Genomic DNA, 24,105 nt, shown 5'->3' with positions numbered 1-24,105 from the left:
GTTCACCAAAGAACCAGGTAAATCGCCTGTTTTCCATGACTTGTTAAATGGAACAATACGAACACGAACAATCGAAACCAGATTGCAGTAGTCAAAACTCGTTTGCGCTGCTGGACGAGGCGAATTCCCGATTTCGGGTTTGGCAGTCCCGTCAAGCCAAGCGACGCCAGCTACTCCAGCAGTACTCTGTACCATCCGTTACAGCGGTTGAGGAAGACCATCCCCACTCAGCAAAACCGATTACACAGTACCAGAGGAACTTGGGGGACTTTGATGAGGCAGCTTATCGCAAGCGATTTATTCTGTAAGTTCAAGGTTGCCCTTCGTCAGGGTTTTGATTATTCCATATATAGCTCCACCTATAAAAGCGTTTTGTGTATTTCAAGCTGATGTGGCGGCAGTGGAGCTGTTTTCTCGAAGTTTCTTGCGAGTCGAATGAAACTTCAAACTCCTTCTTTTCGATTTCAGCAGAGTTATAGGAATCACTACTCGGATAACAAGGTGTTGAGTTATAATATTTCATGAAGATAGCACCCATTTGGGGGGGGTCGCGATTGTGGTGTGAGGAAATTTGGAGGTTTCCAGTAGAAGTCATCGTATCAGTGAAACCAGTTTACGCTGAAAAGCCAAGAAACAATTTACAACTGTTGCATCTTTATCGAAAGTCATCAGCAGCGCCCATTTTATGAAACTCAGAGTCTCAAACTCGTGGCCTTCTAGCCAGTGGTTGGAAAGTTCTACCACAAGCGGCTTATAATCGGTTCGATTGGCCCTCACTGAGACGGGACATAGCACCACCCTACCTGGATGAGTTTATGGTGGTGTAGGCACCTCAAAATGACGGTAATAGACTGGTACTAAGTCCCTTCCTCGTTCAATTTTATTCATTTATCTAAAATAACTCTCTCAAAGAAATCATGGTTGCATGGCAGCGATGCGTCAGCGTTGGACACTTGTTATCTGGTGCTGTTAAGCTTGGATAAAGCCGCACTTTTCTAACTAATGTGGATTGAGGCGGTCAGAGGATCTGAGGCTTCCCTAGGTTTTTGACCAACTATGTCTCAGACCCGTTACTGGGATCCGATAGCGTCGACGAATTCGTAACGAGGTAACTTGAAAACGGATATCTGGTTATTTAGCAAGCACTTCGATTGCGAAAAACATGTGGCAACATCAGCTGCGGTGGTTCGCTCATGTGCTATGCATGCCGAAACGTCGCCTACCGAGACGGATAAAAATTTTCACTTTAAGGAAGACGCTCATTTGGGATTTTGCCAAATTGTCGCTACAATTTCTCTTCTTTCCCTCCGGTATTACTCCATTTTTACCTATATTTGTTGCTCGAATAGTTCGTGAAGCTTCTACTGTTTATTGGCCTCGAAGAACTTGATGGCTCTAAAATTATGTGCCTGAACTTGTACTTATTATCACCGAATTGTTTAATCGTCCTTTCATCCTTTTCTACTCCTTTCCAATTGGAAAAGTCTCACGTTCTTCCGATACTCAGGCGAGACAACTGTCCTCGTCTTATGAAGTTCCTTCTCATTCATTTATCCAAAAATAGCGGAATCTGTCATGGACTCGTATACCGTGATTGCCTCATGGTCACCAGTATAGACTTTGCAAAGGCTTATCACCGGCATGATGTCACTCTAGTTTCCTACTTTCGGCACACTTTATGGAGCTATGAGTGTTCTGTAGGATATGCTTAAGGCCCGATGACCTCGGGACTAAGTTTCAGTCCTTTAGCCTATGACAGGATTCATTGCCTAAAGAGTCAGAAGCAGTGCGTACTGACAACACACTCTCGGGCTCACTGTACATCGGTCCTTCGTTCATTTTTGGCTCGAGAGTGCTCAGTGGTTAAGGCGCCAGTCTACGGACAAGAGGACCTTTCGTTCGAACCTAACCTCAGCATCTCTACTGCTCCTTTCCGGGCTTGGGCAACTTGGCAGTATCCCAGCCCTTGTGCCTCCTTCCGTTGGCATGGAAGCTGGGCACCGAAAAAATGCTACAGGTGAACGATTTAGGTTTAGTAGGTTAGGTGTTCGTTTTCTTTTTTCTCCACCAGTCGGTCGTAAATAATTAAGAGTTACTTGTTTATGCCAAATAAATTTTACAGTGGGAACACATTCTTTGAAAGATGCCAACGACCCATCAATTTGACTCTTATCAATGTACGTGGTACGTGTGCGGTGTTCCTTTGATTTTTCATTTTATTTGGGCCATTTTTCATCGTTGCCACCTTCCTCTCAGACATGTGCAGAAGTGCATAATTGTGATGGTATAGTGCGGATAGTTTAGCCATGACCAGCATGTATCTTGCATGGCTGAATGTCTCGGCACAAGGTAGCAACCGAACGATTAGTGTCTAAGTTCGTTTACCAATGCAGCCCTTGTGTGTCCACCCGATTCAACCAATCACTGGACCCTTGTGCTCCTGAAGGTCCGTGGTTCTAACCCGCCCTCCGCCTCTCGACTTCTCCTGTCTAGGCTTGTGCAACCTGGTAGTATTCCAACCCTCGTGCTTCCTTCGTGTGGCATGGCAGCTAGGCACCGAAAAGGTGCTACAGCTGAACGATTGCTCTGGATTGTTATCTTCTCCGGCAGACGAGGGTTGAATGGAACGAGGCAAAAACAAGTAACAGTTAGCTCCTACTTTCGAACTCCGATTTCTACCCCTTGCCGCCGCTCGATCTTTTATTCTCAACATACGTGACGTAACCCGGGGTATATTATTCTGCTAGCGTTATTCTGCTAGCAAAGGTTGATGGAACACTGACGTATTCGGTTCATGGCGCTCTTACCCCCTATCCAGAAAGTTTTAGGCACGAGCCTACGCTGCTTTCATTTTTGCATTCAGGCGGAATGCGAACCCTCTGTACAATCTCTTAAGGACCTGGATTCAAATGGTAGTGCTGGCTCAATTCTTTCACACCTTGGAGTCTTTCTTGTTTCGAATATCTTCTATACATAGTGCAGGTGATTTATTCTATTACAATTCTAAATTGCATTCAATGGGTTGTATGCAACTGTTCGTAGTATGAGCAATAATGAATGCACCTTCCATATTTATTGTATCAGTTAGTATCTCTGTTCTCAGCGTAGTTTCCGTAACCTTTTCACCCAATCTCTTTTACTTACCAGACCAGTAATATCCCGCCTCAGATTACCTACACTGAGCAGACGTTTACGTAACAGAATAAAGCGCCTTCTACGGGACCATTTTGGACTGGCTGGTGTCCACACATCTCAGCAACTACATCAACTAGGCTTACTTTTTCCTAAGTTAGCCACACTTCCTCCGTGTGTTTCGGGGGAGTCGCTCAAACCAAGCTTGGAGTCAAACAAAACGACCCGATCTGCAGGTGGTGCAAAACTCAATGATGGAGAGCTTATCGATTCTTTTGCCGGTCAGGCAGTGGGTAATGATGACTTGCTGATCAAAACCTACACTGGTTCTGCTACCTTCCTCAAAGTGAGTGGACTCGTGCCGATTGAACATAATGCTTCGCGTATTTGTTCGGACTTATGAGTTTGACAGTTGTGTTGAAGGCCTTTGGACAGACACTATCAGCCCCGGGCCGAAGTGCCGAACCTAGCGCATGTTGGAGCTTGATCTAATCTACTCTGCTATCTCGTTTGTGGCTCATACCATCAAGTGTGCGCAAGCCGGGTAATCCTCCGAAGCCGTTTAATAACAAGACAGGTGTTAGCCCAGCTGCTTGTTCGACTGCGGATTTTAAGCTCTGTGTGCACGAAACCACTGTAACGTACTACTTGTAAAGCTGCTAATGAGGTTACGTAACTCTAGCGTGAGTTCATCTTCTGTGCCTATAGAATGGCTTACCACACAACCGAGAGAACTTTACCAAACTCCAATTTAACAGGTCTCCTGTTCCGACTGTCTTCGCTGCTATGTGCGTCTCATAAAACGATGTTTAGATCAGAAAAGTTAAGACCGCGCAATTTCGATCTGTGGTATTGTGTGCAACACATGAAGTGAGCATTTGAGGTTATCAAAGTGATCCTAGTCGACTAACAAATAAGGGCAACATCTATATTGTAAGTTGAACTCGCAGAATGTTGACTCTCACACTCAGCAGCAATCTCCAATTCGTTTAATTCCTGGTTTACAATGTTTGAGTTTTGTTGCTGATGAGGAAGTTGCCTTTCTCGAGCATCACTGCGTAACTTAAAGTTCGGATCAGTTGAATTTTTCGAACTAGAATTCGTAATGCAACTAATGTGCAGTACTCCGAGGTGGAATATCAAAACTCCTCAGGTGAGGAGCGTCGTTCTACTGGGCGTGATAACAAAAAGTGACCACCACCACCCTACGACCGGTTACTCTAGAAATAATAGGTAATAAGAGGCATCTAAGTATTTTTAGGCCATAAACTTAGTATAACCAACTATTAAATTCTCCCGATAACCCGACTACTGTTTCACTGCCTGTCAAACCAAGATTCACATGTAATTCAGATCAGCGGACGCAGGTATTCTTGACCAGCAGACTGAAACTGTTAAACGTGGAGTCGTATTTGCAATCCTTTGAACCTATCTAGCAAGTATCAATAATGACGAAAGCCTCCATGTGACCGGGAAATTCTGGATCCGGCCGCGTCGTCTGTGCTGTTTACAGAAAGCGCTTGTTCGTTTAGCTCTCGTTGAATGTATGGCCTGTTGAATAGCTTCCATATGGGGTAAGAAGTAGCTGATGCCAATAAATTACTACTTCAGAACCTATACAGATTCTGTATACCTCACCAAGCGCGAGACCATATCATTCCCAGTTGGAAGCGTCAAAATCGCACTTTGGTGGACCAAGTGAAGAACAGCTTGGAAAATAGCGTTGAGTTTGACACGTTTTCGTACAGACTTGTTGGAATTATGGATACAGCCTCTCTTTGGTGCGGTACTGTCTCCTTTCTGCTGTTTTTTGCTACGAAGACCCTGGAATTTTATCAGTTCCGGTGTCCTTCATATTTTAGCCTTGTGCCGTATCAGCATTCAAGTGTACTGGCATCCTCGTTGTTGTACTTCACTTAATCTCCCATATTGGTAGATTTTCCCTGTTTTCGATGGCACATAACTTACGGCTTCCTAATACAAATAACCAATTCGAACGGCAATTTTTTTTGTGGGCAAGCCACGATGATTTCACTAGTTGTGCATTAAGATATCGTTTCTGACAGAATATTTCAACAGTTGAGGAAATTGTGGCTACGGATCAGGTTTATCCTGACTGCGAATCTGTGGAAATACCTTTGGTGCTTTCCGCACCATAAAGACTACAATTATACTCTTCCCCTGTCGAACCAGCGAACAGTTTTCACGTTACTGTTATTTTTCAGTACAGCTGTTCAATCGTACTGCTGTTAGTTAAACGCATACAACGTGTGTGAGAACTTTGTGGAAGGGTATTGAATAAGAACATCGGAACTGTCCCATAGTGAGGAGTGTCTCTTCATGGAAAGAAATCATGGAATATGACCGCAGTATGACTCCCGTATTTGAAAGTAATCAACGTGGTGCTTCTTATGGAATACATTTATTGTTTTCATAGGTATACTTCAGTTGGGAGCTGTTGATTCATCTGCGTAGTCCGAAAACTATGGCTTTACTGAGGGAATGCAAATGAAGAACGGACATCTATGTGGAAAGATTACGAAGTCCTCTACGCTTAGAAATTTCCTATGGCGTGTTTGATAGCTTTCCGCCTTTTTCCCTAGTTAACTCGACCTTTTCCCCTCGAATTCCTCTGTCTAGGTTGGGCAACCTGGCAGCATCTCAGCCCTCGTGCTCCCTTCGGGTTACATGGCAACTAGGCACCGAAAGGTGTTACAACTGAACGACAATTATTTAGTCAGCCGGATTGTCTAACATTAAAGGTTCATTAGGCAAAAATGTTTTTATTAATCACTTAAGCTAGGTCAGGAAGCTTTTCGGCCACTCCATCAGCCGGAGGAGGTAGGTGTAGTTCCACGGTATACGACTTGTTAAACGTCAATCCACGTGTGTGCCTGTGTGTTGTTCAACCGGACTGCAGTGACTCACTGAACAAAGATTACGCTAGCGTTTTTGTTGTGCTCCCGCAGCATGACAAGTGGCTGCTTGTATACGGTGACTGCGGATCTCCGGTTGGGGGTTAAAAAACTGGAATGTGACTTGGTTAGAGGATAAAATTGCCTCACAAGGCTGCTTTTACCGAAGATGGGACTTTCCACAGAACTCTTGCCCTTCTGTTCTTATGTGTGAGGTGTATCCTTGTAAGTTGATACGAGGTTTTATCAGATGTGGAGAATCTACAAGAAATTCGCTCCGGCTTAGATTCACGTAAGACTCACCACTCTGCATGCATTGGTGACGTTTGGGTTTCGCTTCATCCTTACCGCCATAACCCTTGACGTGGGCTGGTAGGTATGGTACACTGTTTTCACAACCTTTCAGCCTAAGTCCCTGTCACGAAACTAGTCTTTGGCTGACTTCTACCTTTTTGTTCGCAGGGAACCCAGAGTGCGAATCCACATAACGACTACTGTCAACACTTCGTCGATACCGGTGAACGTCCACAAAATTTCATTCGGGATACCGGTTCGTTTCTATCTCCGTTACTAGTCGTAACCATGATTATGCCTTTGGGTGAATGTGTATTTGATCAAAATCCTATGTGATTCAATTTTTAATGTGCTATCGCTGTGCAAGTGGACAATATTTGGCATCCCTTGTGATAGAAGTCATCAATGTTCCACATATACGTGTGCGTATTGGATAGCTATAAAATCCGCACTGACACAACAGCATCCAGTGGCTTAGAAAGCAGCCCGAGGAAGAATACCATTTTTTTTCGAATGAAGGCTACGTATAAAGTTGCTGGAAACTTCTCGACGGCTGACGAGCAGTTCCTCCTCTGGTGCTCATCATGCAGTTTCCTTTCCGAGTTTCCGTCGACTTAGTGTATTTGGCATCCCTTGTGATAGAAGTCATCAATGTTCCACATATACGTGTGCGTATTGGATAGCTATAAAATCCGCACTGACACAACAGCATCCAGTGGCTTAGAAAGCAGCCCGAGGAAGAATACCATTTTTTTTCGAATGAAGGCTACGTATAAAGTTGCTGGAAACTTCTCGACGGCTGACGAGCAGTTCCTCCTCTGGTGCTCATCAGGTGGTGCAGTTTCCGAGTTTCCGTCGACTTAATGTGCTACTTGGACCCAAATTGTACGCAAGTCTCCCGTTGAAATCAAATAAGTGTACAGATGAGTGCACTTCAGCTCATCACAGCTGAATACTTGAGAAAACTTTATTGTTCGTATACTAATGTGTCTTTAGTTTGTCTGCCCCTGGGTGGCAGAGCAACAGAATGCCAATCTCCAATTTCTGCATCCATGTGGTGTCTTGACCTGCATCCTGATCCACCCCTCTCCTTGCATGCATACGTACGATCACCACTCATACATCATCCTCAACCGACTGTACTAACTGATTTCAGAGGCCTTCGCATGCTCAGTCTGATTGGTACGCACTCGTGAACCGTCTTCATTTATTTGGTATAAATGACTCAGTACAATATCCCCCAAGAGAGTCTCCTCCATGTGAATACCACTTTCATGGAGGATGCATTACGACTGCTGCTTCCTCCCTCCCCCCGGATACAGGCCACCCCTAGGAGATGCCAAGTCGCTCCGTGCTGGTCTCTCCCGTTGGGATCACCGTAATAACGTTAGGCATTACTGAACTGATTAATCATTAGTTTGGAGTCACTGGCCACATACCTGCAACCGGCTGTATTTTCACCTCCTAGGTCTGCGTAATCGGTTTGAAGAATATCCGAAATTACGGGAACTGATACGACTTAAGGATGAATTGATACAGACGAAGGCCACTCCGCCAATGTATTTGAAGGCCGATTTAAAGACATTTGATTTGAATGAACTTCACTCTAAATTTGATGTTGTCCTGGTCGAACCACCTTTAGAGGAATACCATCGTATGAACGGTGCAGTATTTGATCAGCACTGGACCTGGGATGAGGTAAGACTTTTGTTTAAATTATTCGGTTTCCATTAACCCCATATGTTTGGGAAGTGCTATGTGGATACTAAGCAATTCAGTGTTGTCGCGTCGTCGTTGAAGTTATTCCATATGGGATGATACGCTCTGTCGTCATATTTCTTTCGAATGGACGATCGACACAGGTCTTTTGCAGGGCGATTCCGCTAAATTTAAGGATTTGCCTTCCGTGGTAGTTCCACACGTTGAGTAGTTCAACTGTCCCTGCAACCAACTACAAGTAGGAGGTTGTGATGTCTAATGGTTCATCATTCGAAGACGATCTGTAGGCTGCGTGCTTTGTCATTTTTTCAGGCAAATCGGCTTCTACCTAAGATACGACCTACTTGCTGTGATGAGTAGTTAAAAACTAATATCCAAACCAACTGTCTTCCGTCGGCTGTATTCTCGTGTGCGTGCCCGCAGCTTCTGATTTGAATAGGTTTTCCAATACCCCCCCCCCCCTCCGTAAAAGACTCAAGATTCCCCCGTATGAATAAGCTTAAGAACGGTTGTAACTTGCTCACCCACTGCTGAAACACGGCTTAGTGCCTAGACCGTCGGATAATCCAATAGTACTCGAATACATGCTTCAACATGCTGCCTTTGTATCACTATCTGAATCACATGGGAACAGTTGCATTCGGTTTGTAAGCAGTTCTAGACCTTAGCGAGGGGGAGTCAGTGATCTATCCCCACGGACTTGCTTCTCACTGCCAGTTTAGTTTATCCAGGCAACCCGTACTGTGGGTGGTTATTACGATAAGATTCTGATTTCAGATGAGCAAAGGTGACGGACCGATGCTTGTGATTGGTTTTAGCTGGACAGTGGAGTTCACTGGGTCGGCAATGTGTGGTGCCGACCAATGTGGATTGATTCCGTTGTTACAAGAGTTCTGGGGGACGAACAGTGGCGTGCTATCCTGCTAAGTGCGATCAGACACGTGGTCGAATGGTTTCGTATCGAACCAGTAATCGGTGGGTCGCGGGTTTGATTGACTCTGGGAATTCGTTAGACTCGCACTGCTGATGACTATCAAGAAGATTGAAGTAACTATGCAGTGCTCCTCGGCTTTCCAGCATGCTTTGCAGTGAAATGACAAATATCATATACGAGGTTCGCAAATCCTCAGAAGTTCAGAATCTGATCGAGGAAGCTTCAGCGCTTCATAAATGGAGACCTGGGGTATTTATTCCGCCCGTTGTAAAGACACTTACGTGTGCATTCAACTAGCTGTCAGCTCGAAGCTCGACTTATACAATCGATCTGTCGAGAAATTTTCACAGGAATCGGAGGCCTAACCTAGTCGTTGAGAATGACTTCAACTGTGGACAAAACAGGAACTAGGTAATCGATGAGTGGGACATTAATTGTGGCAATGTCGTATATATTTCCGTCTTATATGAATGAGACTGGATTCGTGTTTTCTCTCACTTTCATGAATATGAAGATGCTTATTAAGGCCACCGACAACATGCATTTAACAATCTATTCAAAACATATAGTTGAAAAATGTCGCACTAATTTGTGCACTCGATAATCGTGTGATCACCAAACATATCGATATGTTTTTGTTGTGACTCGATCTGTTGTCAATGCCAACCGAATTTCTCGGATTCAATGCACCTTTCCTACACCAGATGATCGATAAGTTGAAATCGACCAACCTGTTCACGCAAATCCACAATAGTTGCACATAGCTATTGTGTGATGGTGGCTAATCCATGGACATCACCACATGCGCTCCTACTTTGTGACCAGTAATCATGTCATACCGTTACCAATAAAGTACGGTGCTTATCGTTTGTCCTAAAGGGCACCGTATGCGTGCATCATTACCGGAAGAACGACTGAGATACACACTAAGCTTCATCAGTTAGTGTGAATGACAATGACGTCTATTTGTTTTTATCTAAGGTCATCGAGTTTGACCGTAAAAATATCCACTTTCATCTCGCTGATGAAGTATATTGCGCTACCCTCAATTGGACCAGAACTACCAGTCACTTGCTCTGTTTATTGACAGGCTAAGGAAGTCCGCGTATGTTATTTTTCAGTGCTATAGCCAAGGTTTGTGATTGTATCTGGACTTTATGAGAATCACTTGCCGTGTACTCGCCGACTAGTGTTCACGTCAAGAATCCAGTAACCTAGAGAGTACGAGAGTGGCTGCCAGAAAGCTTAGATAGTTTATATGCTTTTCCCTCAAGTTGGTCGTGTAAGAGTTTAGCCCTTCGTAAGATTGGAAAGTTTTTTTTCAATTGACAACTTCGGAATTAACTGCTTCGTTTTTTTCTGCTGAATCGTCAAAGCATCTTCCGCACTCCTTCACGACCACATCTTTATGACATAACTTGTTGCAAGCCATACATACTTTCAAATGAACTACTGAGAACTTGTCGGCAATTCTTGTACAAAATTCTAAGTATTCACCATCCATTTTTTACGTAAACTATGATGTCACCCAGACGTAGATTGCTGTTTCTACACCGCACTAGGTATTGTTAGTCTCCGGTATTTGTTATCCAGATGTGAACATGCCTCGGCTTGCATCCCATCCGCTTTGCCAAGCTGCATCAGTTAGCCGATGGTATGGTGTGTGTGCTTGTTTGTGGTTCTAATGTGGTATTCTGAGACCTGAAATTTTGGAGTACTGTCAACATTCATCCTCCATGATTTAATGCATAAAATTACTTGTAGTTTCATACCTCTGAAAGTACCCCTTCTAAATAAGTTTCGGTGGGTAAATTGTCCAGGGCCAGGCTTCGTGGGAGAAGGTGGGGAAACCTTTCACGCCTATTTTTCGATAAAATACCTAGCTTTTGACACTTATTGTGCTACATTCAGCGGACAGTGTTTTCTACGTGCTCAAGTAGAACTCCGAAGGTTAACCTGAGCATACAAAGATGTTGAGCAGGAAGACAAAGATGAATACTCGATACAATAGTCTGCAAAGTTGGAAACTTTTCAGTATCCCACTAAAAGTTTCATTTTTTTTGAGGTCATCAGCAGGTGTAGTCCCTCGAGTTTCCACCACTCTTCTACACTCATTTTCAACTGATGGATGACTCAACTGAATGGGCTGCACAAAGGCCGCCTAATGTTTCGTTGGGTTGATAATCAAGCTTTCGATGTATTTTTGTTGATACAGCATAGACTTTCTGCATACGTTGAGTTGAAGAATATCATTAGCGAGAAATCCATTTGAGATTCCGGTTAACATCAACTCTCTGCTGTTATGTTAGTTGGCAAACTAAATCTGTCAACATGTGACCTACACAGCCATACCTAAACATTCAACTAATCTGTTTTATTTCATCCCAAAAAGCCAATCGGGTATCGAATGACCTTTCCTGTATCACACAGATTTGTTCATAATCACAACCCTCACAGCGCAGGTTTTGTGGGACATCCAAAGTCTACTGCTACGCCCAACACCCTTCCCCTTAATGAGAAACCTTGCGCATCCTTTACGCCATCCGCTTCAGGGAGCAAAGCATCACAAGCGGATTCCCACAATCGTTCAGTGACTCAGGTGGATGTTTTTTCATCACTCATTTGCTTCTGCGAAAAAGCCCTTTTAAAAATGAAACAAATGCGCATCCTAACTAATCTCGAATTATGTCATGTTTTTTCATCTATTATTCACTTTTCGTTAGCATTTGAATGACATTGATCCCCTATCCTAACCAATGGTGAAACAAGTTGCGAAATTCTGGGTAGCAACGCTTCACTTTTGGAAGATGTGTTATGATCTCTACTGATGTATCAGGATAGAGAAGGCAAACAACCTTGGGGAAGTTGTACTTGAAAAGCTGAACCGTTCCGTGGTATGTATTCAGATGAACCAGAATGTAAGAGCGAACAGTCCAGTAGGATATCAATGAAAGCCTGAAATGGAGAAAATAAGGTTTTAGTCTACGAGATATATTGTTAGCAAAATAGGCTTGTTCGTTTTGAAGTAAATGATCATAAGACGGCTGTTATGGTATGATAGGCTTTCTTATTCGATCCGTCCATCTTCTATGTGTGCAACTTTTTTGGGATTTCTGGTTCAGTCATCGCCTCGGCAGATTCAGGCTTTTGAGATCTCCAGTGAGATCCCACGACTGATTTTAACTGTCGCTGAAAGATAGGAAGGGCGTAAATGAGTGATATGACGGACCATGATGGAGGAGCCTACGTTTATCTTGTGAACAACTTTTCCAGCACGGCGCACACTTATACCTTGCGTCCACTTTTCCACACCACCATGCGCGGCCAGTAAACGCAACTACGTGTTTGCACCTTCATGCCTTTAATGCCGAGATGTCCAAAATGGAATTGTTGAAGAGCATTGCTTTGTGATTCCGTAGGCACACTCGCCCGTTCTGCGAAGAGTATGCAATCATTGACCTCGGAAAGTGAGGATCGGCGTTGGTAGAATGGTTGGAGTCGCTTTTCGAAACACACCATAGTTCCATATGTGCACTGAAAATGAATAACTTTTTGGAGCAACGGATCACGAGCAGTGGCGTCGCGAACCGTGGCAAAATCAACTGCAAGGATTGTAGTAGCAAACACCGCGTTGACTTATGGCTGCACCGTTATTGAGACAGCAACAGCATTCTAGGGTTGTTGACATTTAGAGTTCATGGGTCTCAATAATGCATCCTCCTTGCCACTGGCATCAGTTGATTGGTATTAAATGAAGAGGCGTTTGCCAAAAAGCATCGCAGCCCAACATTTGAAACAGTTCGCTCTTCAAAGAGGGATATGTTTCTTCTACCCGACAACGTCCAGAAGCAGTTTATGGTCTGGGGCGAGCGTGAAATGACGACCATAGTGCGTTGTATGCAACTTCTCAATGGCGAAGACCATCGGCATTCTATCTGGGTATTTTTTAGAGATCTATCTGCGTGGGCATTTGCCCTTTTTCGTCTGACATCACAGCAATATCCGAGGATTGTAGTGTAAGTAGCAGATCAGAGTTGAGAAGTGGTTTCACTTTGTTGAAAGCGCACTGGCACTCCTGTGACCAGTTCCAAGGGACTTCCTTCTTAAAAATGATTGAGTGGTTCACGGACAGAATACACCTTTTGCAGAAATGTACTGTAGGGGGTCACCAAAGCGAGGAAGGGGTGTAAGACTGCTAAATCCGTCGGCGCTGATATGTGTTGTGTGGCAGAAATATTCTGTCGGTTTTGGTGACGACCATTTTCTTCGAAAATAAATCCAAGATATATTTGATGGATGTGGGGAAAAATGTGCATTTTCCTACACGTGAACAAAGACCATATTTCTGAATTCGTTCGTGTACACAATGCAAACGATGTAAAAGTTTATTCGACTGGAACTTATGAAAATGCTATCATCCAAACAAGTGGAAACTACCGATGAACCGTCTAGCTGACATCCATTGTTTGTCATAAAATGGCCTGTGCAGATTTTACCCTAAATAGCAACCGTGACGTGTGCTAATTGTCAAAATTTATTTGGAGTCATCTGGGACTTCTGTTTGAAGCTAAGTATCATCGAGATCAAGCTTTGCGAAATGGCCAGACGGTTCCGTGGTTAAAGAGCGAATTTACTGCTTCGAAGGCCCGTGGTTCGAACCCGACCTCTCCCTCTCGACTTCTCTTGTCTAGACTTGGGGAACCTGGCAGTATCCCGTCCATCGTGCTTCCTTCTGGTGGCGTGACAGCTAAGTCCTAAAAGGTGCTACAGCCGAACGATTTTTTTTTGCGAAACATTTTTCCCCATTGTGATTGGTGAACAGCTCTGTTATCAGTAATGGATTTAGTGAGAGTCTAACATGGCGTCTAATCCAGTGGAATAATCAGCGCCTATGCGCAGCTTGCCTTTTTGATTACGACAATAGGAGCCGCCTATGATTCATAGTTTACTGGTTGGATAACTCCGGATTGCTAGAGACGAACAAGTTCATTCTCCACGATCGCAAGACTAGCAAGAGGTACGCGATGCTTCGGTCAGGCATCGGGCTATATCTTGATACTTGCTTTGCTCTCGGTGCAACATCCCAGGCCAATTTGGAAGGCATCATCATCGATAGCATGACACCAGTGTTCAACACTGATGCTTCACATCCGTACCACCATGATTTGTTTAAAAGCCTTATTTTGAAGAAAAGGATAAAGGTAGACGGGGATGGGACGTTGTGCTAGTTTACCACACACCTCCAGATACTCATTCAGGAAATCTGGATAGAAACCGGCAGCGAGTAGCAGTCATATCTTGCAGCGTCTCCAACCCGGCGCAGTGGGGATCACGTGGTACCATCCTGGAAGGCTAGTTACACCGAAAGCACCCAGACTTTTCGTAATCTCCTTCATAAACCTCTATCAGGCCAAGAGTTTGCAAGATTAATGTAATCGCCGGCATCGCTTGGCTAATTTGAGATATTTGTATCATACACCAAAAAGTTGATGCTGCTCACCGAAAATGTCACGGGTTTGTTCCACTGCTTGTATAAAGTTTAAATCCTTTGGATGTTTGATCGGAATGAAGTCCGTCAACCTATCGTGCTCTAGGGCTCTGATTTTCAAGAGTCGGGATTTCCACGTATCATCCTTGTCACTAAACCTATTCTGCGAATTATGTTCCGAAAGGTTGTACCACAAATCGAATTTGAAACCAGATGCCCATTTGTAGAGAAATTCGGAAACGGTCTCGAATCTGCAGAGGACAAGAAACTACCACTTTGAGATGGAGCTGATGACTGCAAACTGATAACTTGAGTAAGAGATTGAATAAGTCGCGATTGCTATTGTTCGAACTCCCCTTTTTTCACTTTGAAGGATTAATTTCAAATTCTCAGCTTAAATTGACATGTTTGGGTTCCCGTCGCCAGTTTTTATGGTCACTACTGACTTATCAGATGTAGCAGAATCGGAAAGACAAATGAATTTGAGGAAGTTGTACTAGAAACAACTAGACCGTCCCGTGATATGGATTCGAGTGAACCAGAATGCAAAAGAGTTAACAGTCAAGTAGGATATCAATGAAAGGCTTAAATAGAGAAAACAAGGTTTTGTTCCACCAGATAAATTGTTAGCAGTCTTATTAATAGTATTTTAGGTACGGATTGTAGTTCATGTGTTACTTGATACCACCAGTATTGTGCTGTAGTCATCGTAGTTGCTCTTGCTTGAGCCGCCAGCTTCAGAAGTAATGACTTTGCAGTTATGTCACTTGAGATGGCCCGTTTTGAAGGGCAGTTTTACCAACGCCAAATGTTTACATCATACAGTTTGAACTCTTCATTATTCTGGGGGGAAAAGCATATTGACTTCACATCAGTTTGATTATTGAGTTCATTAGAGTGCCTCATTACGTGGTCATTTATCGGTGACAGGTATACCTCAGTCCACTGCTGTTCGTTTGATTGGTCGAAAACCCATCCCCCTGGTGTATGAACACAACTGTGTAAACTTTCATCTGATTCCAACGTATCGTACAGTCGGAAGGTCTATGATACTTTGGGACGTTTTGTGGTGGCTGGACGTAATAGTCTCTTTGGGCTATCAGTTTGACTTGTAGGTCTTCTGTGTCACAATTTGGTAGTTTACAAGGCGATTTTGTAGTCGAATAACGTCACAAAATCCAACACCATAGATTTTGGTGATAATCTTATTGGTAGTCAATCAATCTATACTTCATTTTCGGAAACATTTGGTGACAATGGGTTGAGATACTCATTCAGGAAATCTGGATAGAAACCGGCAGCGAGTAGCAGTCATATCTTGCAGCGTCTCCAACCCGGCGCAGTGGGGATCACGTGGTACCATCCTGGAAGGCTAGTTACACCGAAAGCACCCAGACTTTTCGTAATCTCCTTCATAAACCTCTATCAGGCCAAGAGTTTGCAAGATTAATGTAATCGCCGGCATCGCTTGGCTAATTTGAGATATTTGTATCATACACCAAAAAGTTGATGCTGCTCACCGAAAATGTCACGGGTTTGTTCCACTGCTTGTATAAAGTTTAAATCCTTTGGATGTTTGATCGGAATGAAGTCCGTCAACCTATCGTGCTCTAGGGCTCTGATTTTCAAGAGTCGGGATTTCCACGTATCATCCTTGTCACTAAACCTATTCTGCGAATTATGTTCCGAAAGGTTGTACCACAAATCGAATTTGAAACCAGATGCCCATTTGTAGAGAAATTCGGAAACGGTCTCGAATCTGCAGAGGACAAGAAACTACCACTTTGAGATGGAGCTGATGACTGCAAACTGATAGCTTGAGTAAGAGATTGAATAAGTCGCGATTGCTATTGTTCGAACTCCCCTTTTTTCACTTTGAAGGATTAATTTCAAATTCTCAGCTTAAATTGACATGTTTGGGTTCCCGTCGCCAGTTTTTATGGTCACTACTGACTTATCAGATGTAGCAGAATCGGAAAGACAAATGAATTTGAGGAAGTTGTACTAGAAACAACTAGACCGTCCCGTGATATGGATTCGAGTGAACCAGAATGCAAAAGAGTTAACAGTCAAGTAGGATATCAATGAAAGGCTTAAATAGAGAAAACAAGGTTTTGTTCCACCAGATAAATTGTTAGCAGTCTTATTAATAGTATTTTAGGTACGGATTGTAGTTCATGTGTTACTTGATACCACCAGTATTGTGCTGTAGTCATCGTAGTTGCTCTTGCTTGAGCCGCCAGCTTCAGAAGTAATGACTTTGCAGTTATGTCACTTGAGATGGCCCGTTTTGAAGGGCAGTTTTACCAACGCCAAATGTTTACATCATACAGTTTGAACTCTTCATTATTCTGGGGGGAAAAGCATATTGACTTCACATCAGTTTGATTATTGAGTTCATTAGAGTGCCTCATTACGTGGTCATTTATCGGTGACAGGTATACCTCAGTCCACTGCTGTTCGTTTGATTGGTCGAAAACCCATCCCCCTGGTGTATGAACACAACTGTGTAAACTTTCATCTGATTCCAACGTATCGTACAGTCGGAAGGTCTATGATACTTTGGGACGTTTTGTGGTGGCTGGACGTAATAGTCTCTTTGGGCTATCAGTTTGACTTGTAGGTCTTCTGTGTCACAATTTGGTAGTTTACAAGGCGATTTTGTAGTCGAATAACGTCACAAAATCCAACACCATAGATTTTGGTGATAATCTTATTGGTAGTCAATCAATCTATACTTCATTTTCGGAAACATTTGGTGACAATGGGTTGAGTTATTGCTGGGCAAACTTTCGCTTTTGACACAAAAGCCTCGTCAGGCCAAGTGACTAAGTTCCGAGGTTAGTCGAGATTTAAGGCGGAAGGAGAACCAATCAGCTAAGTCAAGCTAAATCTCTGTTGGGTGTCGGCCGAGGGACTTTTGTGTGTTGGAGTGGTTGAACAAGTGTTGGATCGATGGGGAAACCTACATATGTTTGGGTTCACCCTAGGGTCTAGTTCTTCTGGTTCGGTCCATTTGATGGTCTCTCTTGAACGTCGTTTAAACCTTCTGTCCGTTTGTGTGGAGAGCTAGTGCTATGTTTGGGTTCAGCCTAGGGTCTAGTTCTTCTGGTTCGGTCCATTTGATGGTCTCTCTTGAACGTCGTTTAAACCTTCTGTCCGTTTGTGTGGATGAGCTAGTGCTAAGATAGTTGTGTAGTAGAGATGCTGTGACCTTTGGTCGGGTCGGGATTTCCACCCCCACCCCCGTTTCTGGTAATGATTCTACGTGGATTGACGACCACACAGTCACTTGTCAACTCGACTTATCTGAGACCGCTTTCCATACGCTCGCCCATACCCTCGCCTCGATTCTATTCACACTGATGCTTAGTAATTTCCACCGCCTCGGCTATCAGCCGCTGTGGTGTGAATCGCAGTCCCCGTCTTAAAACTTCCACATTCTCCCGATCTATTCTATGTCCCGTGTTTAAGGCATGTACCGCCACCGCTGAGTCTTTGACCAGCGTGTGGTATTCTTCTGCATTCTCTGGTGGTTTGTTTGTCCTTCTTTCATGCTCACCAATTCTGGTGTGCAATTCCCTGGCAGTTTGTCGTATGTAAACCTGCAATTGTTGCAGCTAATTTTAGACACGCAGTCCCTAGTCCTTTCAACCGGCAAGGGATCCTTCAATTGCACCAAGACAGCGTAGCGTTTTCCCTTTTGAAAAGCTACTCGAATGTGGACTAAGTTCAACAGTCTTCGAAAAACCTCAGATGTTCCTGCTTTATATGGAATGACTGCTGTGCCAATCCATTCCTTACTGGGTCTAGATACTGGAGGCAATATCTTTCTTAGCTGACGCTTAATCAAACCCATTGGATGTCCTATTTCTTGAAGTCTGTTGGCAATCCCGATTTGAGCTGCCGTTCGGTCGATCTCTTCTGTGCACAGCGCTCTGACTCGACAAAACATCTGAACGATGTTGGTTTCTTCTACTCCCTTTCACTTCTTTCGTTAGCCGCTCAATAGTACCTCGAACGATATAACTCCACACTCCAAGTTTTTTTGATTGATTGATTCTCGCATAACAGTAAAGCTGGCGAAGGTGGACTTTAGGAGGACTTTAATTGTCATCTGCTGTCAGAAAATATGAACCCCTTGCGGAATGGATTGCAGTATCGTGCCACAATCCGTTGGGTTGTTTTCTTTCTGAGTGTGAAATAAACATTGACAGGTGTAACTCACATTTGGTGTTGAGCCATGTAGCATTGATTTTTCGAAACGCCCTCATAAAAACTGATCGAAATAGGTGAGTTGTTCACCCCCACGTGTGTCGGAATGGTTACATTTGTCAAATGAAATCGCGTTCAAATTTACAAGCATAGAGCGGAAGTTCTTGGGTGTACAAGGGAATTGCAAAATGCAGAACAATTATTATTTGTTACTTCATAGACGTGTACCTTGACTCTGACGCACTTTATCCAGAGACGTTAGAACGTTTTTGTCTTTTCACACGAAGTCCCGTTTTGGGCCCTTGCGACTGTTTAACTGGCTTTTCCGAGTATACCTACTCTTCATCCGTTAGCCGATATCGACCTTTTCTCACTGGTCCCGTAGCCTAAGATCCACTTGTTCTCGTAGTGATACTAACGTAGCACCGAGTTGAGTTGCATTCACATTTCTTTCCCGATGCCCACTCGTCCAACCATGCCACCGGTACACTCCAGTGTTGCGGTCAAACCACAGCAACAGATATAATGGAGCGAATAAGCTGCTCGATTCAGCTATGGATAATCAGCCAATCCGATTAATATCCAATGTAACGGCGCGCCTGTGGCCGCATTGCTACGTCGATCGGTTGAGCGAGAGCAATATGGAATTGGTCCGGGTCGAGCCATACACCCCAACTGTCTTGGCCAGACGGGCATATTGGAATCGACCGGTTAACGTTAGGAGCACTGGATACTATGCAACCCCATTCACGCTAAAGTAGTTCTTTTCAGTCGAAATATTTCGAATCAAAGAAAGTATAGTACTACTTAGATTGCATCTGAAAAGTATGATTGTAGTTACTAATCCCTTCTTAATTCTAGGTAATTTTACCGGCAACTGGCGTACTACTAATAAGGTGCTGTTTTTCGACCACACTTTTGAGTGCTCATATAAGAACCCTTACTTGAAAGTGAACCTCAAATTCTAGGTAAGATTGGTCATCAAGGTCTCAAAGATGGAGAATATTGATGGAGCGTTTTTGAGGAAAACAAAAGAAAATTGGCGTTGCTTTTTTGCTATTTCATCTAGTAGAAATAAGCTGAAATAATGGTCTGTCTTACGTGGGAAGTTTTTTCAGTCTTGCGTGGCTTAGACTGTGCGGTGTACGTCGCTCGGAAATCGTCTAGATCCGCCTGTAGGCTCCCCGGAGCATCGTTTAAACCTTCAACTTTGCTGACCTGGCCCTAGCATCGGCTCGATTTTCTCCGAGATAGTGCTCAAAACGGTCTGCACTGAGCCAAACTGTTGACACAATATTGAAAATTCGACGGTATGTTTTGGAGAAAGTTTTTCAGTTTCACCAAATGTCGAATGACCTCAACAAAGGGGTACATCGAGAGTTGCCAGTTGGTAAAATTGATAAGCACAGTGGTCTACCCGCGCTACTACCCGTCTGAGTATCTGCTGAAAATACCATTTTCTTTTCCTATTGTTCTTCTCAAACAGTCACTTCTTTTTTATGTTTAAATTCAGATTGAACGGTTGGAAATTGAACAAATTATAGCTCCGCGCGCATTTGTGTGGATATGGTGTGGATCAGGTGAAGGATTGGATGCTGCTCGAAGGGTAGGTTAGTACAAACACTGTATGTTTGGTCGCTTTTTTCTGTGCATTCCTAATGACCTTATCTTTTCGTGATGCCTAAAGTTTTTGAAGTTGCGCTCCAAAAGTACCTACAATTCATGAAAAAAACTTTGAATTTAGTTGAAAAATTGCCCGTTTAAACCTCGGACATGTTCCGGATGCACTCTATTCACGGTTGTAGTTCGTTGGTACACATGGCAAACTGAAATGCGTGGAGATATTGGGCGGCATCTGTTTGAGATAGCCCATAGTACAACAACCACTCATCAGCCAGAAGAGATGAGTTACGCTCACGAAACTTTTCGCCTGTGCACCGCCGTCTTGAGTAACAATTTCCACTGCGGTTGGTCGAAAAACCTTACACAATACGATATATTATTTGAATATTTAGCTGAATTCACGTCAGTATTTATGAGACAGAATTACTCGAGTATATAAGTCCTAGCGAGTTCACGTTAAGGCGCATGAAAAACTATCTATTGCTCCGAAAGAGCACTGGATGACGAACCTTAATGTTTTCGCGATCTTTTCTGGTCACTATGGATCGAGCGATTACAAAACTGAAAGCGAGTGATCCATACAAGTGAGACAAGTATAAGTCGGAATCTGCAGGTAAAAGTTTATGTCGCGATCACTTGGCCGGAGGGGCCGGTGGTCACTTGAGCAGACCATAGTAAACTCAATGCGCGTACATACTTATTCTGAGTTTACAGGCTTTGGTTGTCTTAACGAATGCGATTGCCTCAACTGCGACCAGATATCGATATTGGTAGGTAAGTAGGTGCTTGATGCAGTATTCGAAAAACGGTGTCAGGATTATTCAGGTAGTTCATATCAACCTAGTGAGTGCCCAGTTCGATAGTAAGAGACCTCGATCCGGTTTTCAGCCTAAATAGCTCGTACTCCTTTAGCCTCTTGCAAATTCGCAAATTTGGCACGCAATGTGGTGTTTGTGGAGTTCTCTGCTTCTTAATTCAGAATTGATAGTCAGTTCTGTGATTGATCTGTTGAATACATAGAAGTTTTAAATCAAAAGAGAGAAAATAAAGAAAAAAGGTTGCTACAATGGCGTTTCGCTACCTATAACACCGGGGACGAATGCTTATATTCCACTGGCGTACAACCCTAATGCTACCTTATTAGTTGTAAAAGAACAACGAGGAAGAAAGAGACCCAAAGTCCATCAAAAGTATTAAGGGGCATGTATGTCTCTGAATGCAAGCCGTATTAGCGACATGCATCGTTAGGCAACCACGTCTTGTATAAATATTCTGAGTACAGCATATCGCTCAGTCACTACCCAATCTTTCCATACTGCTTTTCCTCTCATTATGCGAATTCGAAGGTCACTCGTCTGCACCGTTATGAACAAAGAGAAGATTTTTATGAAATGAACGAGAATGATCGCCTGAGATACTACTTTCAGTAAATGCTAGCACTCGTATCAGAGAGTTATCCCTCTTTCTTCCAGTGCTTACGAAAGTGGGGCTTCCGGCGTTGTGAAGATATTTGCTGGATCAAAACCAACCACGGTCGTCCAGGACACGAGGCTCTGGAACCCGGTGCTGTATTTCAACGTACAAAGGAGCACTGCCTCATGGGAATCCACGGCACCGTCCGGCGCTCTACCGACGGCGATTTCATCCATGCCAACATTGATATTGATTTGATCATTGAAGATGCACCGAAATATGGTAGCTACACGGCGAAGGATAAACCAACTGAAATATTCCACATTATCGAACACTTTTGTCTGGGACGTCGTCGTTTGCATCTTTTTGGACGTGACAGTACTCTGCGTGCTGTGAGTCAACTAAAAAAATTCCTGAGCCTTGGTGTTTCGGTCATTCTGTTACTGTTTGTGTGCTTTTCATTGCTGAAGCCGTATTCTGTTGTTAGGACTGCTGAGAACACGCATAGTTCGAATACTTGGCAGGTTTGGCAATGCTTTACCGCTGTACAGGGAATTGAAACGAAGCGCATCCGCTCAATATGTTGCGTAACGCTATTTGAGTAGAGATATCCAATATGCTGCATTTTGCACAGGACGATGCTACCCGTGAGTCGCTTTTCTCATCCTTTTGCGGAGCGTAGTCGATGGTGACATTCAGTGCAAATGTTTCGTCGAACTCCAGATTCATAAACTTCTTTTAAACATATAGGATAGTGGTTCTAGTGGGCGTACTTCTGTTTATCGACGGAGTGCAGAATGGGGGTGGATAGATACACAGACAATCTAAACTACCGAAACGCAGTCTCTCGATATACTTCAGGAAGAAGTAGAGGTTGTGGGCAATTTCTCATGTATCGGTAGTTTCGTTCTCTGATGGAAGTGCGTGTGATGACTTTAACGTGTGAGTTTCAAAGGCCTGAATCATGATGCAGAAGATGAAGTGTCATCATCAACTTCAAGAATAGCGCCACCAGCAGTAGCCGTACACCAGTAGCGAATTCTGGCACTTAAATGCTACACAACTGAGGAAAGAGCACCCTCGTTGAGCATGAATAGAAAGGAGGGCGGAGACGGTGCTTTAAAGCTTTGGAGAAAACTATAGGGAATAATGGAACAAGCCAACGCAAAATGCCACCAGTTGGATTGACCCAGTCTCCTTTTCAAACATCCAAGCATCCAGTGCACAAAGATGCACTAGCCGTGATCTCTTTTAGGGAGTGACAGCATGGTCGTCACTGCCATAGTGTCTGACGGTTTACAGAGCCAAAGGCAGATTTCAAGTCAAGAGAGTCCATCATGTTTGGTTGGCGGAAGCATTGCCGTTGTTCGAGAATCCGTTGGAGGGTGAAAATGTGATCGATGCACGCTGTTGCAGCATGAAACGTAGCTTAGCTTTCACGGATCTGTCTCTGCGTTTAGCCAGCCTTCGAAGGATAAAACCAGAGGAAACCTTCGATGCCACAGGTACCAACCTGATGCCGGTGAAGGCCAGTGGTTTTCACACGGAGTCCGCGTAGGTCCTTTGAGTGACCTGATAATACAGTATTTCACAGTTTTGTCCATTATGGATGTATGAAGCGCCATAACGGTTCGTCTGTTCCTGGGTAAGGTTTCACTGACTATTGTGAATTATCGCGCTTGCTGTGCAGGTACGTTCATACGCAAGGAATCTCTGTTTCCCACAAATTCCAATCAACTATCAGTATGTGTGAAGAGTGACAGGGACACCCCAAAACGGCTAGCATTCTTCAGCAAATTATGGAAAAATGTGACCGTTGTATACAATAATTCTCGGAAGCTGCGGCGTGAGTCTCCACACGATCGTTTTTTTCTGGCTGTTTGTTTAATCATCTCAACGCCGTAACGCCTTCTCTGCATGACACATCGGTCAATCGGTCAATCCGCATTTTCGTCATCCTTGTTTGAACAATTGTATCCTAGTGCAGTTGTTCTGATGAGTCCACACCAAAGTGGAGGTTACGAAGCACTGGGCTCTATCTTTGTTCTTATTGAGCCTTGCCATATTGGAGGGACTTCATTTCCGTAAATCTGACATGGATGGCACCGGAATTATCAAGCTTCGGCCATGTAACGAGATGGCGCCACTGGCGTTTGTATCCTACTGGAAAATTTTTCGGTTAGGTGTAGATGGCGCGTGAACACGTTCGTTTTTTCAGGCGTGACAATTCCGGTGCGTCCAGCGTGCACCGGCGGCGTAGTGTTTATACGTTCACTTGGCGTTCCAGATATTCGGAGTTCAGACCCCGGCACGGCCAAAGATATACATTGCTTCAGTAAACACGCCCTAATAGGGGTGAAACTCCAATCCAC

At 43.8% G+C, this 24,105-nt stretch overlaps 1 protein-coding gene across 1 annotated transcript in view; it reads left to right on the top strand.

The window, feature by feature from the left end:
- T265_06150 (hypothetical protein) overlaps positions 1-24,105 on the top strand; it is a gene marked incomplete at both ends in the record, with an annotated part of 31,628 nt that continues 7,523 nt past the window's right edge. The window contains 6 exons of the mRNA XM_009171343.1: positions 1-304; positions 3,148-3,478; positions 6,510-6,597; positions 7,810-8,039; positions 20,211-20,303; positions 21,793-22,125. Of these exons, the coding sequence (XP_009169607.1) occupies positions 48-304; positions 3,148-3,478; positions 6,510-6,597; positions 7,810-8,039; positions 20,211-20,303; positions 21,793-22,125 (1,332 nt within the window). The remainder of the gene's footprint in view (positions 305-3,147; positions 3,479-6,509; positions 6,598-7,809; positions 8,040-20,210; positions 20,304-21,792; positions 22,126-24,105) is intronic.

This window comes from Opisthorchis viverrini (assembly GCF_000715545.1).
Source record: "Opisthorchis viverrini unplaced genomic scaffold opera_v5_122, whole genome shotgun sequence".
Classification (NCBI taxonomy): Eukaryota; Metazoa; Platyhelminthes; class Trematoda; order Opisthorchiida; family Opisthorchiidae; genus Opisthorchis; species Opisthorchis viverrini.
The sequence above is the reverse complement of the archived record's forward strand: the minus strand, read 5'-3'. Positions and strand labels throughout refer to the sequence as shown.